This window comes from Orcinus orca, chromosome 8 (genome assembly GCF_937001465.1).
Source record: "Orcinus orca chromosome 8, mOrcOrc1.1, whole genome shotgun sequence".
Classification (NCBI taxonomy): domain Eukaryota; kingdom Metazoa; phylum Chordata; class Mammalia; order Artiodactyla; family Delphinidae; genus Orcinus; species Orcinus orca.
In genome coordinates this window covers 90,822,193-90,839,785 of record NC_064566.1, presented here as the reverse complement: position 1 = coordinate 90,839,785, position 17,593 = coordinate 90,822,193, and the positions used below count along the sequence as shown (strand labels likewise).

At 42.1% G+C, this 17,593-nt stretch overlaps 2 protein-coding genes across 12 annotated transcripts in view; one reads left to right on the top strand and one right to left on the bottom strand.

The window, feature by feature from the left end:
• Positions 1 to 5,120, top strand: part of USP28 (ubiquitin specific peptidase 28) — a 56,960-nt gene extending 51,840 nt beyond the window's left edge. For all 11 annotated transcript variants that reach the window (XM_033434558.2, XM_033434562.2, XM_033434561.2 and 8 more), the window contains 4 exons: positions 337 to 416; positions 982 to 1,105; positions 2,554 to 2,749; positions 3,883 to 5,120. In XM_033434558.2, the coding sequence (XP_033290449.1) occupies positions 337 to 416; positions 982 to 1,105; positions 2,554 to 2,749; positions 3,883 to 4,058 (576 nt within the window). In that variant the 3' untranslated portion in view covers positions 4,059 to 5,120. The remainder of the gene's footprint in view (positions 1 to 336; positions 417 to 981; positions 1,106 to 2,553; positions 2,750 to 3,882) is intronic.
• Positions 5,121 to 16,399: 11,279 nt separating this feature from the next.
• CLDN25 (claudin 25) lies at positions 16,400 to 17,091 on the bottom strand. Its single transcript, XM_004286735.2, is given in 2 exon segments — positions 16,400 to 16,770; positions 16,773 to 17,091. Coding segments are annotated over 2 exon segments (690 nt in total).
• Positions 17,092 to 17,593: the final 502 nt, after the last annotated feature.

The following is a 17,593-nucleotide window of genomic DNA, read 5'->3' as shown; positions in this document are numbered from 1 at the left end:
GATGGTTTTGTCAGAACTCGGGAGGCCGTTCATTTATAGCACAACTGAATGACTTTGACGTGGGTGTTGGAAATTAAGATCCTAAATTCTAAAGCTCATATGAAATGAGTATTTCTGTTCCTTGGTGGAAGGAGCAAGACATGGAAAATTAAGGTCGGCGGTAGACGTTAATTCGAAATGTCGAATACTTTATTATCTGAAAGCCTTTGTGTCTCCTGTTTTTGTGCCTGGCCACATGTGCTCAATGAGTATTTGTACTGAGTTTGAAGTTTACTGTGGCGGAAAGGGTAGAAGTAGTGGTGGTCATAATCATGAATGGCTGTCATTCCTTTTCAGAAGTGGCATGAAGATTACAGTTTGTTTCGAAAGGTGTCTGTGTATCTCCTGACAGGCCTGGAACTCTATCAGAAAGGAAAGTAAGTTGGCCTCTTATGTCACTGAGATTACTGGTCAGGACACTTATTTATTGATGCCTACCAGGAATTCAGAAGGTCACAGCACCTTCACCCCCCTTCTCACATGTACCCTGTGCCTCTACCTTTTTCCAGTGTTTCACTTCACTTTTGCTCTGAACATCACACATGTTTTTTCATCCTTTACATAATGATAGATTTCTTAGTTGAGAGATATAATGGCCAGGTTTTCTTTGTGATAAATGAAAATGAACTCAGAAAGTGAATTTTAAGAGTTGGTGTGGACCTTAGTGAGCCTCTCGTCCACTTCTTTGTTTTAGAGTTGGGAGAAACAGAAGCCCGGGGAAGTTCCATGATTTGCCTTGGGTTTCTCGGCCAGTTTGCAGAGGAGCTGAGACTGGCTGTGGTCTTTGGCCCTCAGGCTTTTCCCAGTGCTCCATGCTGCCTCCATCATTAAGACTTTTCCATCATTTCAGCCAGTTGCATTCTTGTATTAGGGAACAGTGGGGACTAAGCCCTGGATTCGGGGAAGGAGCACTGAGCTGTTTTTTATCTACCGCTTTCTAAGGTACCAAGAGGCGCTTTCCTACCTGGTGTACGCCTACCAGAGCAATGCCGCTCTGCTGATGAAGGGGCCCCGGCGGGGCGTGAAAGAGTCGGTGATCGCTTTATACCGAAGAAAATGCCTTCTGGTTTGTACTGATTGTAAAGCCTTACGACTTTTTAATTATCTATTGTGTTTACCTCTGCTCCTTGAAGCCGTGAAGAAATACAACTTAAAAAAAATCTCCAACAGGTTTTAGATTTTTCCAAACTCTGAAGAGTAGTTTTACATGGAAACAAATTATTTTAAGTTACTTCAGTGAATGTCATTCTTCTTCCACCCCTGATAGAAGTTAGGTGAGAATCACTTATCCCCATTTCGGTGCCCTTTCTATGTACTGCATGATAGCTTTTATCACATGGCCTGTCTACTAGATTGTGAGTTCCTGAGCACAGATCCTCTTCTTATTCAGCTGTTTTCTTGGTGTCTGGCCCAGAGTAAACATGTAAGAAATGTGTGTTTTTCCTGTGTTCCCTGCTAAGCTAGTAGATGAGCATTTTAGTGACTTCTAAAGAGATTCCAGTTTTTTTTTAAAAGGTATGAACCATCAGGATCGGTCCTGCCATTCTGTTAATATCCTCGTCATACACCACTGGAGATCTATCCTGACCTATTTTGCATTTGGCCGCCACGTGGGAAGGAGACCCATGTCCCCTCTGCCTCCCCAGGGGTTCCTGCAGGTGCTTGTCCTTCAGAAACTACAGAGGCGGCTTTCCCAGACCCACGTGCTTGCCTTTAGCCTCTCTGACACCCGGCAGGATCACCCTTCACGGGAGGAGTCAGGCCAGCATTTCTCCCACTGCTTCTGTTAATACCAAGTGGAGGAGATTAAGTCATGACATGTATTTATCTCAGAAGCTTCATTTTCTGATTAGACTTGGGTTCCTGCATCAGTTATAGGTATGGCAGGGCACTTTGAAGCTGAAAAAAGGGCCTTGTAGATTTGATGGACCCAAATTTTAGTAAAGACATGATTTTATTTTTTAAATCACCAAATACAGATTACATTTTGAATATCCCACTCAGCTGCCACAGGGAGACAGTACTAGGGATTTAGAGTCTTTCCACCTCTGGCTCTCAACCTCCAGTGTGCGTCAGAATCGCCTAAGGAGCTTTCAGAAGGTTGGGACCCAGGCGTCTCCCCAGACAGTTAAACCAGTCTCCTAGGGAGGCGCCTGGGCACCAGCTTGCCTTCTGCAGGTGATTCTGATGTTCAGTGAAGATTGAGAACCATTGAATAGGCCTTTTGATAGAAGCGGGTGTTAAATATGACCTTGACTTGTAAGTTTAGGCCACTGGGTCAGAGACTTTGCTGCATTCGGGTCACCTTGGGAGCATTAAAAAAAAAAATCCCAGCGCCCAGGTCACCCAAATACCAGTCAGTCAGCTTGCTTGGGTTGGGGCATCGGTAGTTTTTAAAGATCCCCAGGCATTTCCAGTGTACAGTGGAGTTTGGGAAGTACTTGTTTAGGCTCTTCTAAAATAGATATTCTCTTTCAGACTTTTATTTTTGTTCACTCTGTTTTTTATCTATAGGAGCTGAATGCCAAAGCAGCTTCTCTCTTTGAAACAAATGATGAGCACTCTGTAACAGAGGGTATTAATGTGATGAATGAGTTGATCATTCCCTGCATTCACCTTATCATTAATAACGACATCTCCAAGGATGACTTGGATGCCATTGAGATCATGAGAAACCACTGGTGCTCTTACCTCGGGCAAGATATTGCAGGTGTGCTGTTGTTGCCACTTCCAGTAATTTCTAAGGCCCTTGAGAATTCTAGAAGTTGCAGTGGACTCAGTTTGTAGTACCGGTTGTCAAACCATTTTAAGGCACTGGAATCCCCTAGAATATACAAGAGTCAAAAGTACATCTACTCTATTGAAACAAGGAATGGGAGCCTGCACCCCTGTCCTTCTTAGCCTCCCCTTACCTCCTCTGTGGCTGCTGAATCACCTCCACAGCCAGCCAGCCAGCTCTGTTTGAAATAAGTCACTGCTCTCCAGGAATGTCGGACTGCTGTTACTTTTTCATCTGCCGAAATCTGAACTTTAATTTTATAGTTTAAAAATAAAAATCTATTTATGCAGCTTGATTACCTGTTGGTGCCGTAATCAAATTTTCCTGTGACTTGAAGTTGCAAGACATAAACATATTATTAACTATGATGCCTTCAAGGTTAACAAATTAGTAAATGGAACGTCTGTGCATGTCCAAAGCATTTTGGAGAGGGAGCCTAAAACTAGGTATTTTTAGGTGAGTTTGATAGATTTAGAAAGTTGCTACGTATCCTAATACGAATCCTCTTTGTTAGTTTCTCACTGATGTAGAGATATTCTGTTGACTTGTTAAAGTTTATAATATTTATTGAAAAATTCTATAATAATTAGTAGCTATGAATTTTGTTTTAATGTCTTCAGTTTTTACTTAGACCATGTGTGATACATAGCTTTACATAATGCCGTGTACACACTAGTATATTTTAATTACTTGAAGGAAAAGAGCAGCATTTTATTTATGGCAATAGTATATTTACGGTACATTATATTTATGGTACTTTCTCAAATTTTAAAGGATGATTGATTGGAAGACGTGTCCATAATGAAGTGAATATATAGTGTTATTCTGCCACACGTCACATGGCTTAAAACAGTGACCTAAAACTTTGGTATATTTGGCAAATAGGTCTTTGCTACTGGTTTGGCCTGAAGGAATCATCATTTGTCATTAGCTGACCAGAACAATGCTTTAACCTTTCAGGTTGGGTGATGGCTGTATGAAAGACCGTCTCCTGTCATTGCAGACTTAGTTTTTACTCAGAGATTTATTTAGCTGTATAGTAACCATCCATTTTTCCTCCACAGAAAATCTGCAGCTGTGCTTAGGGGAGTTTCTACCCAGACTTCTAGATCCTTCTGCAGAAATCATTGTCTTAAAGGAGCCTCCGACTATTCGACCCAATTCGCCCTATGACCTTTGTAGCAGGTTTGCAGCTGTCATGGAGTCAATTCAAGGGGTGTCAACTGTGACAGTGAAATAAGCCCCCACGTGTTCAAGTCCCATCCTGGTCTTTGGTTGACTGCCTGTTGCATAGAAGTCTGTTGTCACAGTGTTTACCTTGGGAAGGGGATTAGGTGGAAAAGTAAGATTCAGATCCAGACCCCAACCATACTGTGTATGTAAAGAAGGATTGAAAATAAAATTGCACTTTTTAGGTACAGAATCATAAAAGCGATTTCACTAAAAAAGGCAGGAACCAGTGTATTAAGGTATTGATTTATGGCAGAAGACCTGAAATGCCTCTTGTACCTACAGGCGTGCTTGGGCTTTTCTAAGCCTCTTGACACTTTTAAAATTATCCTTCAGGCATAAGTGTTTTTGACAGCAGAGTAGAAGGGTGATTCATCAGAACCTGAACCATATGAACAGCTACTAGTTATTTTATCAAATACAGATGACATTAAAAAATTCTTAACTGCAAGAGAGGAGAAGCATACACCTTGCCTGGCTCTTGACAGGAGATGACAAGATAGGTTGTTGATGAACCACTACCCTTTCACACGTGGGTAGAACATAAGGTCATGCATGTGGCAGTAAGATGTTCAAAAGTCAAAAGAAAGCTGCCTCTCCTTCCTTTCTTCTCTCTCTTTTACTTTATATTTTTAAATAAACCAGAAAACCTCATACTCAGTCCTGAGTGAAAGAAAGGAAGGCATTAAGGACTTCAGATGGAGTAACAACATTGTGAAACTTGACTAAAGATCACGTTTTCATAGTTAACCATTTAGGTAAAAATTTCTAGTGTCTGAAAATTGTCAAAACCCATGTCTAAGGCTGCTGCTGGCCCAGAAGAACATTTTGATGCCCCTCCCCTTTTTTGCTTCTAAAAAATAAGGGATGTGGGTTTGTAAAAAGAAAAAAAAAAATCTATATATATATGTATATGTAGAGAGAGAAATATCCCCTCTTGATAATTTTTAAAAGGCTCCAAATTGGGTATCCAAATTTTAAGATTAATGAGGGAATCGTGGGAGGGAAAAACACTTACTACAACAATGCAGATTTTATAAATGTGCAATAAAAGTATTTGTTTTACCTTTGGTATGCAGTATGGCCTTTATTTAAATATATATTTTCTGTTTTGGAAATGGATGGGCTCAATAAGCGTTTCTCACGTTTCAGTTTTTCTTCTTGAAAAGAGAAAGGCAGATTAGAGCGTTGAGAAGCTTGATGGGGATGAAAGGCAGTGGTCACTTCTTGAGCAGCACCTAGTGGTGACTGATCTCTTTTCATCTCATTTGCTAGTTGCATTGCATGTAAGTGTATCCACTTTGTAATTTTTCTGATTTAGAAGGCAAAAAAATTATTTTCTTGAAACCAAATTCTTATATTTTGGTTAAATTAATGGTTAGGCCGTCTTTTACAGATATTCAGAGGTGCTTTTGTGTTTTAAAGCTCACTGCAAAGATCTGTTTCATGGGAAATTAATCACTTTTCTTACCCATTGATTACCTTTTACTGTTTAAAATTCTAGGCAGTAGCACCATTTGCCTTCTGCTTTTAAATACCTGTCATTACTGATTACTGTGCACAGTTATATAACCACCCTGGGATGAAAATGGGGACTGTGGTTTGCCCAAGGTCATAGGTGTCCTAAGTAGTGGAGCCAGGACACTAACCCTTGGTGTGTCTCACTTCATAGCCTGTGCTATATTAACAACTGCTTGACTGCCCTTGGGAGTCTTGTAAAATCTTTTGCTTTGTACCTTTCCACATTAGTTATTTCCTGATGAGCTTTTGAGAACCTGCAGTTGGTGAAGAAAGGAACAGCTGTACATCTGTAGTGTTGGATCCACTCAGACCACCATGGCGGGTACTGGTGCTGCCTTAGGTACAGCTTAGTTTCTTTCAGGGTCAGCAAACTGTCTCAAGCTAAGAGTGGCTTTACTTATTTAAAGGGTTGTGAAAAAGAAGGATGAGGGGAAGGGATGTTGGGGGTGGGGTGGGAGAAAGAACCAGTGTGACCCTTAACCAGAAATGATTTCAAGAGTTTGGGCAGGGTACTTGACCTCAGCATAAATTCCCTGGAGACTGGGTTTAGCCTTTCCCTGGTTAACTGGAATTGCAATCCTTTTCCATTTGGATTTGTTAATTAGCTCTTTCAAGAAGTATGGAGCATATAAACTCATTGTTATCCTACCCACTTCAAGAAAGAGGTGTGAAGTGGATACATAGAACAATTTAAATAATGAATGAAGAAGAGGCAAGGGTTGAATGAAGGGCTGGGATGTAGCAGGGGTAGGATAGAAGGGAGAATTAACTGCAGCTGTAGTTTACTCATTTTCCTTGCTCGGTTTATTATATTTCATTGAATGAATATACCTTACAATTTATTATGCTAATTGTCATTTGAGTGTTTCCAGTTTTTGGTTGCTACCCATAATGCTACCAGGAACGTTCATGTACATGTCTTTTGATGCGCCCAAGAATGCGTTTCTGTTGGTATGTAATTCTGAGTGGAATTACTGGATCATTAGAATATATGGGTCATAGGAATAGGTAGATGTATCTTTATTAGGTTCTACCAAACAGTTTTCCGAAGCAGTTATACCAATTTAAACTCCTACCAGCAGTTTATAAGAGTTCCAGTTGCCCCATATCCTTGTCAAGATTTGATTTTGTCAGTATTTTTAATATAGCCATTCTGGTAGACATGTGATGATATCATTTTGATTTGCACTTCCCTGTGTCAGCTGAAGAAAAATGCACAACCTACAAGTTGCAAGTTATGTTTTATTTAGGGACCTTACTGAGGACTGTGGCCCTGGAGGCATCCTCTCAGATAGCTCTGAGGAACTGTTCCAAAGAGGTAAGGGAGGGAAAAACATGTAGTTGAACATTAAAAGACTGCTACTAATCTCAAAAACACCAGACATTTCAAGTTAATGATTTTAGTGCTTTTCTACCTATGAGAAGATGCGAGCCTCATTGAAATGATTCCTTAGATATGTACCTTAACTATCTAGGGCCAGTATCCTGTTTTTCTCTGTCCTGAATTCCCCTCAGGGTGCACCATCAGGGCTGGCTGCAGTGGCTGATGGCTTGATGGTGGGCAACATTCCTTTGTCCACATCTGTGTCCTAAGGATGTCCAGCATCTCTTAATATACTTAGTGGCCTTTGGCTATTCTGTTTTTTGAAATACGTATTTACGTCTTTTGCCCACTTTTTTTTGTTTCTTTTCCTTAGTGATTTATAGGAGTTTTTTGAAAATATAGTCCAGTTATGGAAGCTTTTTTGGTTATATGCATTGCCTATATCTTCTCCCACTCTGGCCTTTCATTTGATGTCTTTGGGTGAAAACAAGTTTTTAATGTTAAGGTTGTCTAGTTTATCAGTCTTTTCCTTCATGGTTAGTGCTACTGTGCCCTATTGAGGAAATTATTTCCAAGGTCATAAAGATATTCTGTGTTATCCTCCAGAAGTTTCACAGTTTTACCCTTCACATTGAGTGGACTGACCCTCACCATTTATTGAAAACATTTTGTGTTTCCCAGTGCTATGCCTTTGTCATAAGGTGTCTATGTAGGGTTCTGCTTCTGGGCTCTTTTGTCTGTTCTATCGGCCTGTAGGTCTGCTTGTACCAATATCACATTGTCCTAATTAGTGTAGCTTTATAAGTCTTGATATCTGGTACAATAAATTGTCCAGTTTGGGACATCTTCAATATCATCTTGGCTATTCTTGATTTTTTTATATTTCCATATAAACTTTAGAATCAGTTTGTCAGTTTCACACATGCATACACAAATCTCCAGGGATTTTGATGTGGTTTATAGTGACTATAGATAATTTGAAGAGAACTGACATCTGATCTATGAACATTGTGTATACTTTTTATTTAGGTTTTCCTCAGTTTCTGTATAAAGGTCTTCCACCTCTTTCATAAGATTTATTCCTGGATCTTTGATGTTTTTCAACCTATTGTAAATGCTGTGATTTTTTTAAATTCCATTTTTAATTGTTTGTTGCTGACATCTGGAAACAAATGGATGTTTTTATATCAAGCCTGTAAGAATTACTTATTAATTCCAATAGTTTATCAGGTTTTTTTTAGGTCTTCTGTATACACTATGTTATCTGTGAATGGTGACTTTTATTTCAAGTCCTTACAACGTTTCTTTTTCTTGACTGGTCACACTAGGACCTCTGGTATAATGCTGAATAGAAGTGGTGATAGTGGGTGTCATTATCCCCCCCCCATATCAGGGAGAATGTGTTCAGTATTTCACCATACTGTAGGCTTTTTATAAATTCCGTTTATTAGATAAAGAAAGATTCCTTTTATTCCGAGTTTGAGTTTTTTTTTAATTATGAATGGGTGTTGAAATTTATCAAATGCTTTTTCTTTATCTATTGAAATGATTACATGGGTCTTTTCCTTTACTCTGTTCATGTGTGAATTACATTTAGTAATTTTAAACCAACCATGTTGCAAGAAGAAACTGAATTTGATTGTGATATATTTTTTATATGCATATGGAATTTTTTCATATTCTATTTAGGACTTTTGCATGTATATTCATGAGAGAGATTGGCCTTTAATTTTCTTTTCTTGTAATGTTCTTATCAAAGTTTTGGTGTAGATTATTCTGGCCTTATTGCATGAGTTGGGATGTTCTCTCATTTTCTATGCTCTGAAAGAGTTTGTATAAGATAGGATTATTTCTTCCTTAATTTCTGGCAGAATTCATTGTTGAAGCCATCTGATCCCAGAGTTGTTTTTTTGTGTGTTTTGAAAAGATGCTTTTAATTATAGATTCAGCTTCTTTTATACATTTAGGGTTTTCAGACTTTTGGTTACTCCTTGTGTCAGTTTTGGAAAATTATTAGAAATTCGTCCAAAAAAAGAGAAATATGTCCATTTTGTCTAAAATTTAAAATTTACTTGGCAAAACGTTTATAATAACGCCTTGTGTGTGTGTGTGTGTGTGTGTGTGTGTGTGTGTTTAATGGCTCCAGGATCTTAGTAATGTCCCCCTTTTCATTACTGATACTGGGTGACACGTATCTTCTTTTCTTTTTGGTTAGTATTTCCAGAGGTTTATTGGTCTTTTCAAACAACTTTATTTTGTTTTTATTTATTTTTCTCTTGTGTAAGTTTTTTCCTGCCTTTTTATTTATTTATTTTTGGCCATGCCATGAGGCTTGTGGGATCTTAGTTCCCCGACCAGGGATCGAACCCGTGCCCCCTGTAGTGGAAGCACAGAGTGTAACCACTGGACCTCCAGGGAATTCCCTTTTCTACCTTTTTAATTCAGAGCTCTTCAGCAGTGATTCCTAACCCTGGTCACCAATCCAGAATCAGCTGTCACTTTAAAAATCCCGGTTGCCAAGGCCTCAACCCTGCAGATATGGACTAATTAGACTTCCCTGGACCCCAGATGCTTTTATGCTTGGAAAGCATCACAGGTGATTCTGATAAACATACAGTCACAGCTTAGAACTACTTCTTCATAGAACTTCCATGCCTACTAGTAAGGTGGCTTTTACATTGTCTTCAACACACTGAGTTCTGTGGTTTCATAAAGTCTGTAGAATCTTCTGCAATGATAGTTTACCGGCTTTTATGCTTTCTGAATTAATGCATTATAACTTTGGTGTATTCCTCATGTTGTGAAGCTCAACTCTGATGGAGATATAGCAAAATATTTTTTTTTCTGTGTAATTAACCTTTCTTTTAATTACCATAAACACATCAGTTCCTTAAAGTTCGCTCACAGGCTCAGCTTCTCAGCTGTTCAGTCATTACACTGCTTTTCCCTGAACCTTTAAAACAATTATCCACATTCTCTTAGGCTATTAAACACTAAATTGACATAGTAATCTACTGCACATCAGAGTGGAACTGCCTTAAGAGATTTTCAGGGCACTTTCATGTCCTCCTCCTTTCAGCCCTCTTGTTTGCTGCATTGCCCAATAGGCTGCTGGCTAGTTACCTGATTCCACAACCTCCCTGTTGTGTGTAACTGATTGGCCATTTACAGACAAGTGAATGGGTCTTATAAGGTAGAGACCTGGTCTCCTCCCTTCTCAGATAAGCCTGGATTGTTCCTGCTATGAGGAAGACAAGAAATTGTGATATTAAGCAATGCAGCAGGAATATTAACTTTGAGTAGGAGAAGGGGACAGAAACCTTCTGAAGAATTTAGGTGACTTGGGCGACAAAGAGTAGCCCCCACTCGGCACAACTAGAGAAAGCCCGCACACAGCAGCGAAGACCCAGTGCAGACGAAGACAAAATAAATTTTAAAAAAAAGAATTTAGGTCACTTGGAATTGATAAGCTGCTGCCTAAGTACTGAGGGATTGCCACGAGTGTGTGCTGGTCCTTGTATTAATCATGTTCATGGAGGTATGACCAGTTTTCTATCTAGAGCCCTAACGGTGGGCTAGAGGTATCCCTCATGCCAAAGATGGTCTTCCCAAATGAGCACTTAGATTTTAACAGTAAGGATGGAACCCCCAACGATGACCCAGGAGTAGCAGCATCATTCACTGAGTCATCGTGACCGTCTCTACTTAGGGAATAACCAGACCTCACTCATGAGGTGAACAGTTTTACAGCTTTCCTGATTTACAAACCACTGCTGAATCGGTGTGTCTCGTGAAGATGTAGTTCATGGAAAGAATATTGGCATCGTTAGCTAACAACTGAGTTCCAATACTGGCTAAACCTACTTTCTGGTCTATAAAACCAAAAAATCCTTAACCTTGCTGTTATGTTCTAAGGGTTAAAAGAAACAATAGATGCAGCAATGACTTGGTGTAAAGTATTGTTAGCTGCAGGTCTCGTGTGGAAATGTCTTGTGGGGCAAGGTCTTTAAGGCTTCTCCTTGGCCTATGTAGGGCTCACAGGTGGATGCTAAATAACTGGGACGTAATGTAGACATCCAGGGTGCTGTAGGTCTCTGGCAAGCAGATGTGATCATATTTTAGCCAGTCTGACTGGAAGAGGGATGCTGAAGGGATCCGGGCCTATGCTGGATAGAAAAATTACAGTATCTCCTGTCGGGTTCTTTTCTTGCTTTGGGCATATTTTTTCTTTAATCATTTTATTGAATGGCCTAAACTTGATAGGGAACAGTGAGTCAATAGCTTTCTTTTTGTTTCCATGGCTACCTTCCAGTATGATCCTTTGGCTGTCCTTTCCCTGAGAACTTTATTGTCCCGTTTGAGTATGAAAAGAATAATTTTCATGTATTACAGTGTCTGGACCAGTCTAGATCAAAAGTTCACTCTCATCCATTTGCTTCAGTGCTTCTCCCCTCATCTTAGTCCAGGCCTCAGCCTGAAGTTCGGGGGCTAGCAGTAAGGAAGGAGCCGTGGGATGTTTTTCTACTCCCCTGCTCCGTTCCCCTCCTAACCCCTAGCTCTGGCAGCCCTAGAGCCTGGGGGAGGAGAGTTTATAGCAGAAGAAGGCAAAGGACAGTGTTTACTTTTTTGTTTGTTTGGTTGGTTGGGTTTTTTTGTTGTTTTTTTTTTGCGGTACGCGGGCCTCTCACTGCTGTGGCCTCTCCCGTTGTGGAGCACAGGTTCCAGACGCGCAGGCTCAACGGCCATGGCTCACGGGCCCAGCTGCTCCGCGGCATGTGAGATCTTGCCGGACCCGGGCACGAACCCGTGTCCCCCTGCATCGGCAGGTGGACTCTCAACCACTGCGCCACCAGGGAAGCCCCAGTGTTTACTTTTTAAAGAAATAGTTTTGTTTCTAATACACTCTTGGTCTTTGTTATGGCAAGAATCCAATGACTAGCTCTTGGGTGGGGTATTTTATGGGTTCTTCAGAGAGCTCTGTAGAAAACTTCCAGATCATTCCCTGATATGGCTTTTGGACTTCCTGGCTGGCCTCTTCCAGTCCCTCTCAGCTCCTGCTCTAGTCATTCACACTGTCCAGCAGCGCTCTAGGACAGTGTCACCCAGACTGCCTGCCCCAGCAGCCATCTGGGCTACAGAAAGCTTACCATCCTTGCCCCAGTAAAAGGCAGAAGGGCGGTGCTGCCACTCTGCCCCACTCGAGCCAGCCCCCTGCTGCAGGCTGCTCCGGTGGTGGTCAGGCACCCTCCTCTGTGCCTCCATAGCCCAGGAGTTTCTGCAGCTCAGCACAGGTGTGATGGGTGTGTTTCAGATACCCATCTTCCCTGCTGGGAACAGCTCCATCTGTGAGTGGTCCTTCTGAGGTCCGTCTCCACCCCACTCCTCACAGGGAAGGGTAGAGACACCACAGTCCTCCCAACTGTTACGAATTCCCTTCCGGGAAGCCTCCCTAATGAGTCTGGGTGTTTCTCTTATGTAGGTGTTGGGTGTGAAGGCTGACCACCAGTTTGGTTACTTCTTAGCAGCAGTGTGGTGAGCCCCTGTCTTTAGAATCCAGGGCATGTATCACCCATGGGATTTGGCTTTGAGGCACTATTCAAAATCCTGGGCAACAACAAAACAGTCTGTACACATACTATAAATGTGGCAAGGTAGCAAGAACAACTGGCTTAAAAAAATAAATCCATTAGTTAGTAGAGTAGAATGTGATCCCAGCTTCTTTCAGTTCCATATCAGAGGCCAGTGACTGCAAACATTTCCCTAACTCTGAGTTTTGTATTATCCTAACCCTCCCTGGCTGCTAAGACACGTCTCCTTTCCAGAAGCCCATAAAACTATTTCTTACTTTCCTCCCATCCCAAAATGTGTCTAACCCTTGGGACTTTTCCCTTAGAGCTAGTCTCAGAGGCTCAGAAGGGTAACAGATGAATGTTTTGATAGGGACCTTCTGAAATGCCTTCTCTGCTAATGATGAAATGTTCAGACCCAAAGGAAGGCCGGTGGAGAAGACAGCACCGAACATATCAAATTCTAACTGCATCACGTTTGGCGAGTCCCCGGGTTATTTTCTTACAATGCTTTGCACATAATAAAAGCTTTTGCCTTGAAACATCGATTGATTGATGTCCCTTTCTGTTCCTAATACATATGACAACACACCTCTCCATGTGTAACCACAATAAAGAAATGTTTTTGATGTTGATTTGCCACAAATGCATGAGAAAGGCTGAACTGAAGCTAAGATTTAATTAGTTCTATTTTTATTTCTCATTATTTTCCCTACAACGCAGGTAGATAAAAACAGTGGCAGTTTTTGGTGAAAAGCATCTTATTCCTCAGACTCTTTCTATAAAAGTAGATTCTGGCCAGAATGCAGATCACCTTTCCTTCAGGGGATGACATGCCATTGACTGCTTGGGAATCAATCAACAGTCCCTGCCCCACTCCTATCGTTTTAAAAAATGCCTTTGGGGACTTCCTTGACGGTCCTGTGGGTAAGACTCCGAGCTCCCAATGCAGGGGGCTCGGGTTCGATCCCTGGTCCAGGAACTAGATCCCACATGCATGCTGAAACTAAGTAGTCCACATGCTGCAACTAAAAGATCCTGCGTGCCGCAAGTAAGACCTGCCGCAGCCAAAATAATAAGTAAATATTAAAAAAATGCAGACCTTGGGGGGCTTCCCTGGTGCCGCAGTGGTTGAGAGTCCGCCTGCCGATGCAGGGGACACGGGTTCGTGCCCCAGTCCGGGAAGATCCCACATGCCGCGGAGCGGCTGGGCCCGTAAGCCATGGCCGGTGAGCCTGCGCGTCCGGAGCCTGTGCTCCACAACGGGAGAGGCCACAGCAGTGAGAGGCCCGCGTAACGCAAAAAAAAAAAAAATGCAGACCTTTAAAAAATTTTTTTTCAATGCCTTTGTGTCCTTTATAAAGGAGAGTTAGGAAAACAGGCTATTTTTTTTCTTAATAAACCTTTAGTTTGTGTCCAGTTTCCTTGCAGAGGAAGCCATAATGACATGCTGATGAAAAATGCCATCAGCACCTGCACACGTGGGATTAGGATGAGGGCTGCAGGTCACCAGCAGGACCAGGTGAGCCACCTGGCAACAAAGATCCTGTTTAGACCTCAACAAACGCACGGAGCACAAGATTTTTCTTTTAGGTCTTTGGTTTTTTCTTCTGCTTGGGTGCTAGTTTTTCCTTTGGTCTGGTAGATTGTCTCAGTCACCCATCCCCATGAAGCAACAGGATGGGGTGGGTGACAAAAGCCTGCCATGGCATCCAAGCCTTGGATTCAAGTCTCATCCAGCTAATTACTCACTGTGGGCATGTTGCCTAAATTCTTCATTTTCTCATTAGCAAAACAAATAATACCTGTTCTCCCAATCTCAAAAAAAAAAAAAACCCTCAATATAACAGTAAATAAAACACAAGATATGTGAAAGTGCGTTGTCATCTCTTAAACCCTACACAACTGTGTGGTAGGGATATGGCCCAGGGACAAGGTGTTAGGAAAGGTGGAGCAGGCTACTGTTTCGGTCAGCTGACCTCCTGTTCCTGGCCTCATGCTTGGCTTCCCTTGGTTCTGAGAACAGAGACAACATGCTCCTTCCTAATTCACCAGCCTTGTCTTTTACTTTTTTCTCTCTCCATCTAGAATTGCTATCCATCCTTTAACTTGTAGGCAGTTATCATTTCCTTAGGGTACCCGCTCATTTAACCTGACTAGGTTAAATTGTTCCTATTGCATGATCTTATAGAACCATGTACCTTTCAGGATTTGTAAAGTTTGTTACAACTACAATTTGCATTGATGTGATTTCCCATTAATATTTGTCTCCCCTAATTGCCTATATGAGGGGCAGGGATACATTTTGTCCTACCGTTTTATTCCTGGTTGCTAGCACAATGCCTAGCACATGGTAGGTGCTCAATAAATATTTGTTCAAAGAGTGAATAAACGGCCAGATGGATGAATAACAAAATGAGTCCTTCTTGTAGATCCTATGGGATCCAAGGATCACTCTTGGATATTTGAGCTTCACCCCTGAATGAAACTTGGCCTAAAGATCCTTGAAACATAATCAAGAAGGGGTAGTTGATAAAATGGGCATTGGAACCAGAGAAGGCCGGAATACAAATTTGATGCAAACTGCTCTTTTATACTAAAAAATTTATTTACCTAAGAGTCATTTGGATTTGTGTATGTCAAGTGGACATATACAAAAGGACATACTGGGAAAGGAGCTTTCTGGAGAAACTGTGACTCCTAGAGGATGCTATTCTGGGTGAGAAGGTAACTGAGTCAGGTGCTGAAGACGAAGTTGCACCTGTGGAGACTCATTTCCTCAGGAAAAAAAAAGAAGGGAACTGGTCTGGGCTGTGCCGGCAAACTTGTTTATTCTTGTGTTGGTGCGTGCGTATTCTGTGGTGGCTAACTCAAGATGCCAGGGCTATGCCAATGTTATTTAATTGAGAAGGAGAGGCATCTGAGCACAAGCAGTACAGCCTCAAGGCAAAGCACAGTACCAGCGTGTGGAGGGAGGGAGCTCCTCAGTCCTGTGAGCAAAAGATGCCTCTGAACTTGGAAAAGGGACATATCTGGGGACACTGGGAACCATCACCCTTAGTTGTTCTCCTGTGGGAATTGTCGACGGGGTCAGTGGTGACTCTCAACTGATTAAGGCAGTGGGAGGCAGATGGTAGCAGAGGATCAGGGTGGACACGCAGGGTAGTTTCAGCTGATAAGCAGGTTTTTGAGCAAGCGGGAGGCTCCTCCTTGAGGACTTGCAGAAATGCCTGAGGAAGACCTGGCCCAGGCGGTCAGGAAGCAAAGGAACTTGGGTCATTGTTGTGAAAGGGACTTTACTGGTTGCCTAGCAGCCTAGGTAGTTCTGCTGACATTTAGGTTAAAATTTAAGGGATTTATAATGTGATTTTCCATATGGTAAAAGACATTTCCGAGTAGCTGATAATTCTCTCCACATGTATGCCCACATTGGGCAGTCCTTGGGTACAGCCACAAGGACTGATATATTGTGAAGCTCCCTTTCAAATCATGCGCCCGAGACTGAAAATGAACCCAAGGAGGGTCCCTGTCCTGAGGTGATATAATATCACCAATAATTCATTTTCATTTGCAAAGGCATATCTTTAGCTTTTCTGTCTTTCATATCCAGTAGACTAGGTTTTCTAGGTTGAACGCTATTTTGTAATATGTTTTCCCTAGTAATAAAAGAATCAAGTATATAATTAATGTTATGAGTTTAAAAGTATTTTATGTAAATAAAATCTAAATCAGATAAACATGTCTTTAGACACTGTGCATTGATTTTTCATTCTGAAATTAGGATCACCATATCACCAAGATAGTCAAATTCTTGAACAAATGAGACAGTGACTACCACCTCTAAAATGAGGCAAGCAAATATAGAGTGATGGAGGATAAGGAAGAGAGAGGATTCTCCTGACATTCCTCTGTTCCATAGATTTCTTGGCAAAGCTTGTCCTAGATGAACAGGATCCTAGGTCTTGGCATTAGGTGGAACGAGCGATCGGACTCCTCCGCTGGAGCACAGGATGGTGGGGCTGCTGTGGGGACAGCCATCTGCACAGAGGGCATATCTTCTTTTCCCAGGCAGGCCGAGGAGATAAGGAGTAACCCACCAAGGGCCAGGAAAACACCAGCAGCCCAGCCCAGCTAGAGGGCATCTCCAAACTCCCACCAAGGCACAATCTCAGGGACGCTGTCATCCCAGAAGTCTTGGATTGTGGCGCAGGCCACCCAGGAGACTGGAAAGAGGGAAGTGGCCAAAGCTGATGCCTCCAAAGTCCCTGCCAGGAGGCAAAGCCACCTCTGGAATACCCATCTGATCCTTGAAACTGGAAGCATTGGGCCCCAAAACCAGAGAGCAGAAGCCCCAGTAGTCCCAGCCCATGGGAGGCTACCATGAGGATGCGGGATGCCTGGAGCTCCAGGGGCAGAGACGAGAAGGACTCAAAGGCCTTACACACAGTGGCAACTTCCTCCTGATCTATGCAGACCTCCCAAAGTCCTATGATCCAGGTCTCCATTTCGTTCAGCTCCAGACTGAGAGTTTTCCATTGGGGCAGGACGGTGGTGACACATGAACAGACCCAGCCAAGCAGAGAGAGGAGCAGTCCCCCAAGCTGGGCTTTCCCACGGAAACTCCAGGCCATGGTTGCTCCCACCACAAAGGAAAGGCAGAAAGGAAAGGAGGACAGGCGGCTTGGTGACTGGTCAGCAGGCAGGACTTCTGGGGAGCTGAGTGGAGTCCACTCAGCAGCTGAGGCAGGTGCCAGGAACTTGGCAAACTTTGGGTTTAGAGGGTGTACCCAAGATTGGATGTGGGTGTGGATTCTGGGGGAGGGTCCCATGAGAGGCAAAAAAGCCAGACAGTAAGCCATCAATACATATTTGATGAGTGAATTCATACACTTAAATCACTCCCCAGTTCTGAGAAGATGAGAATGATGTTCTGGGAATATACATTGATGTAATCTTTCTGGAGGGTAACATGACTTCATGTTTTACACTTTTAAATATCTGCATACTTTGACCCAGCACCCTACGTCCAAGAACTTACCTTAATTTACTGTGAATATATACCAATATTTATGAAAATACCCACTGAACTAGTGTTAATAATTGTATATTATTATGTACAATTTAGGCAGCTGT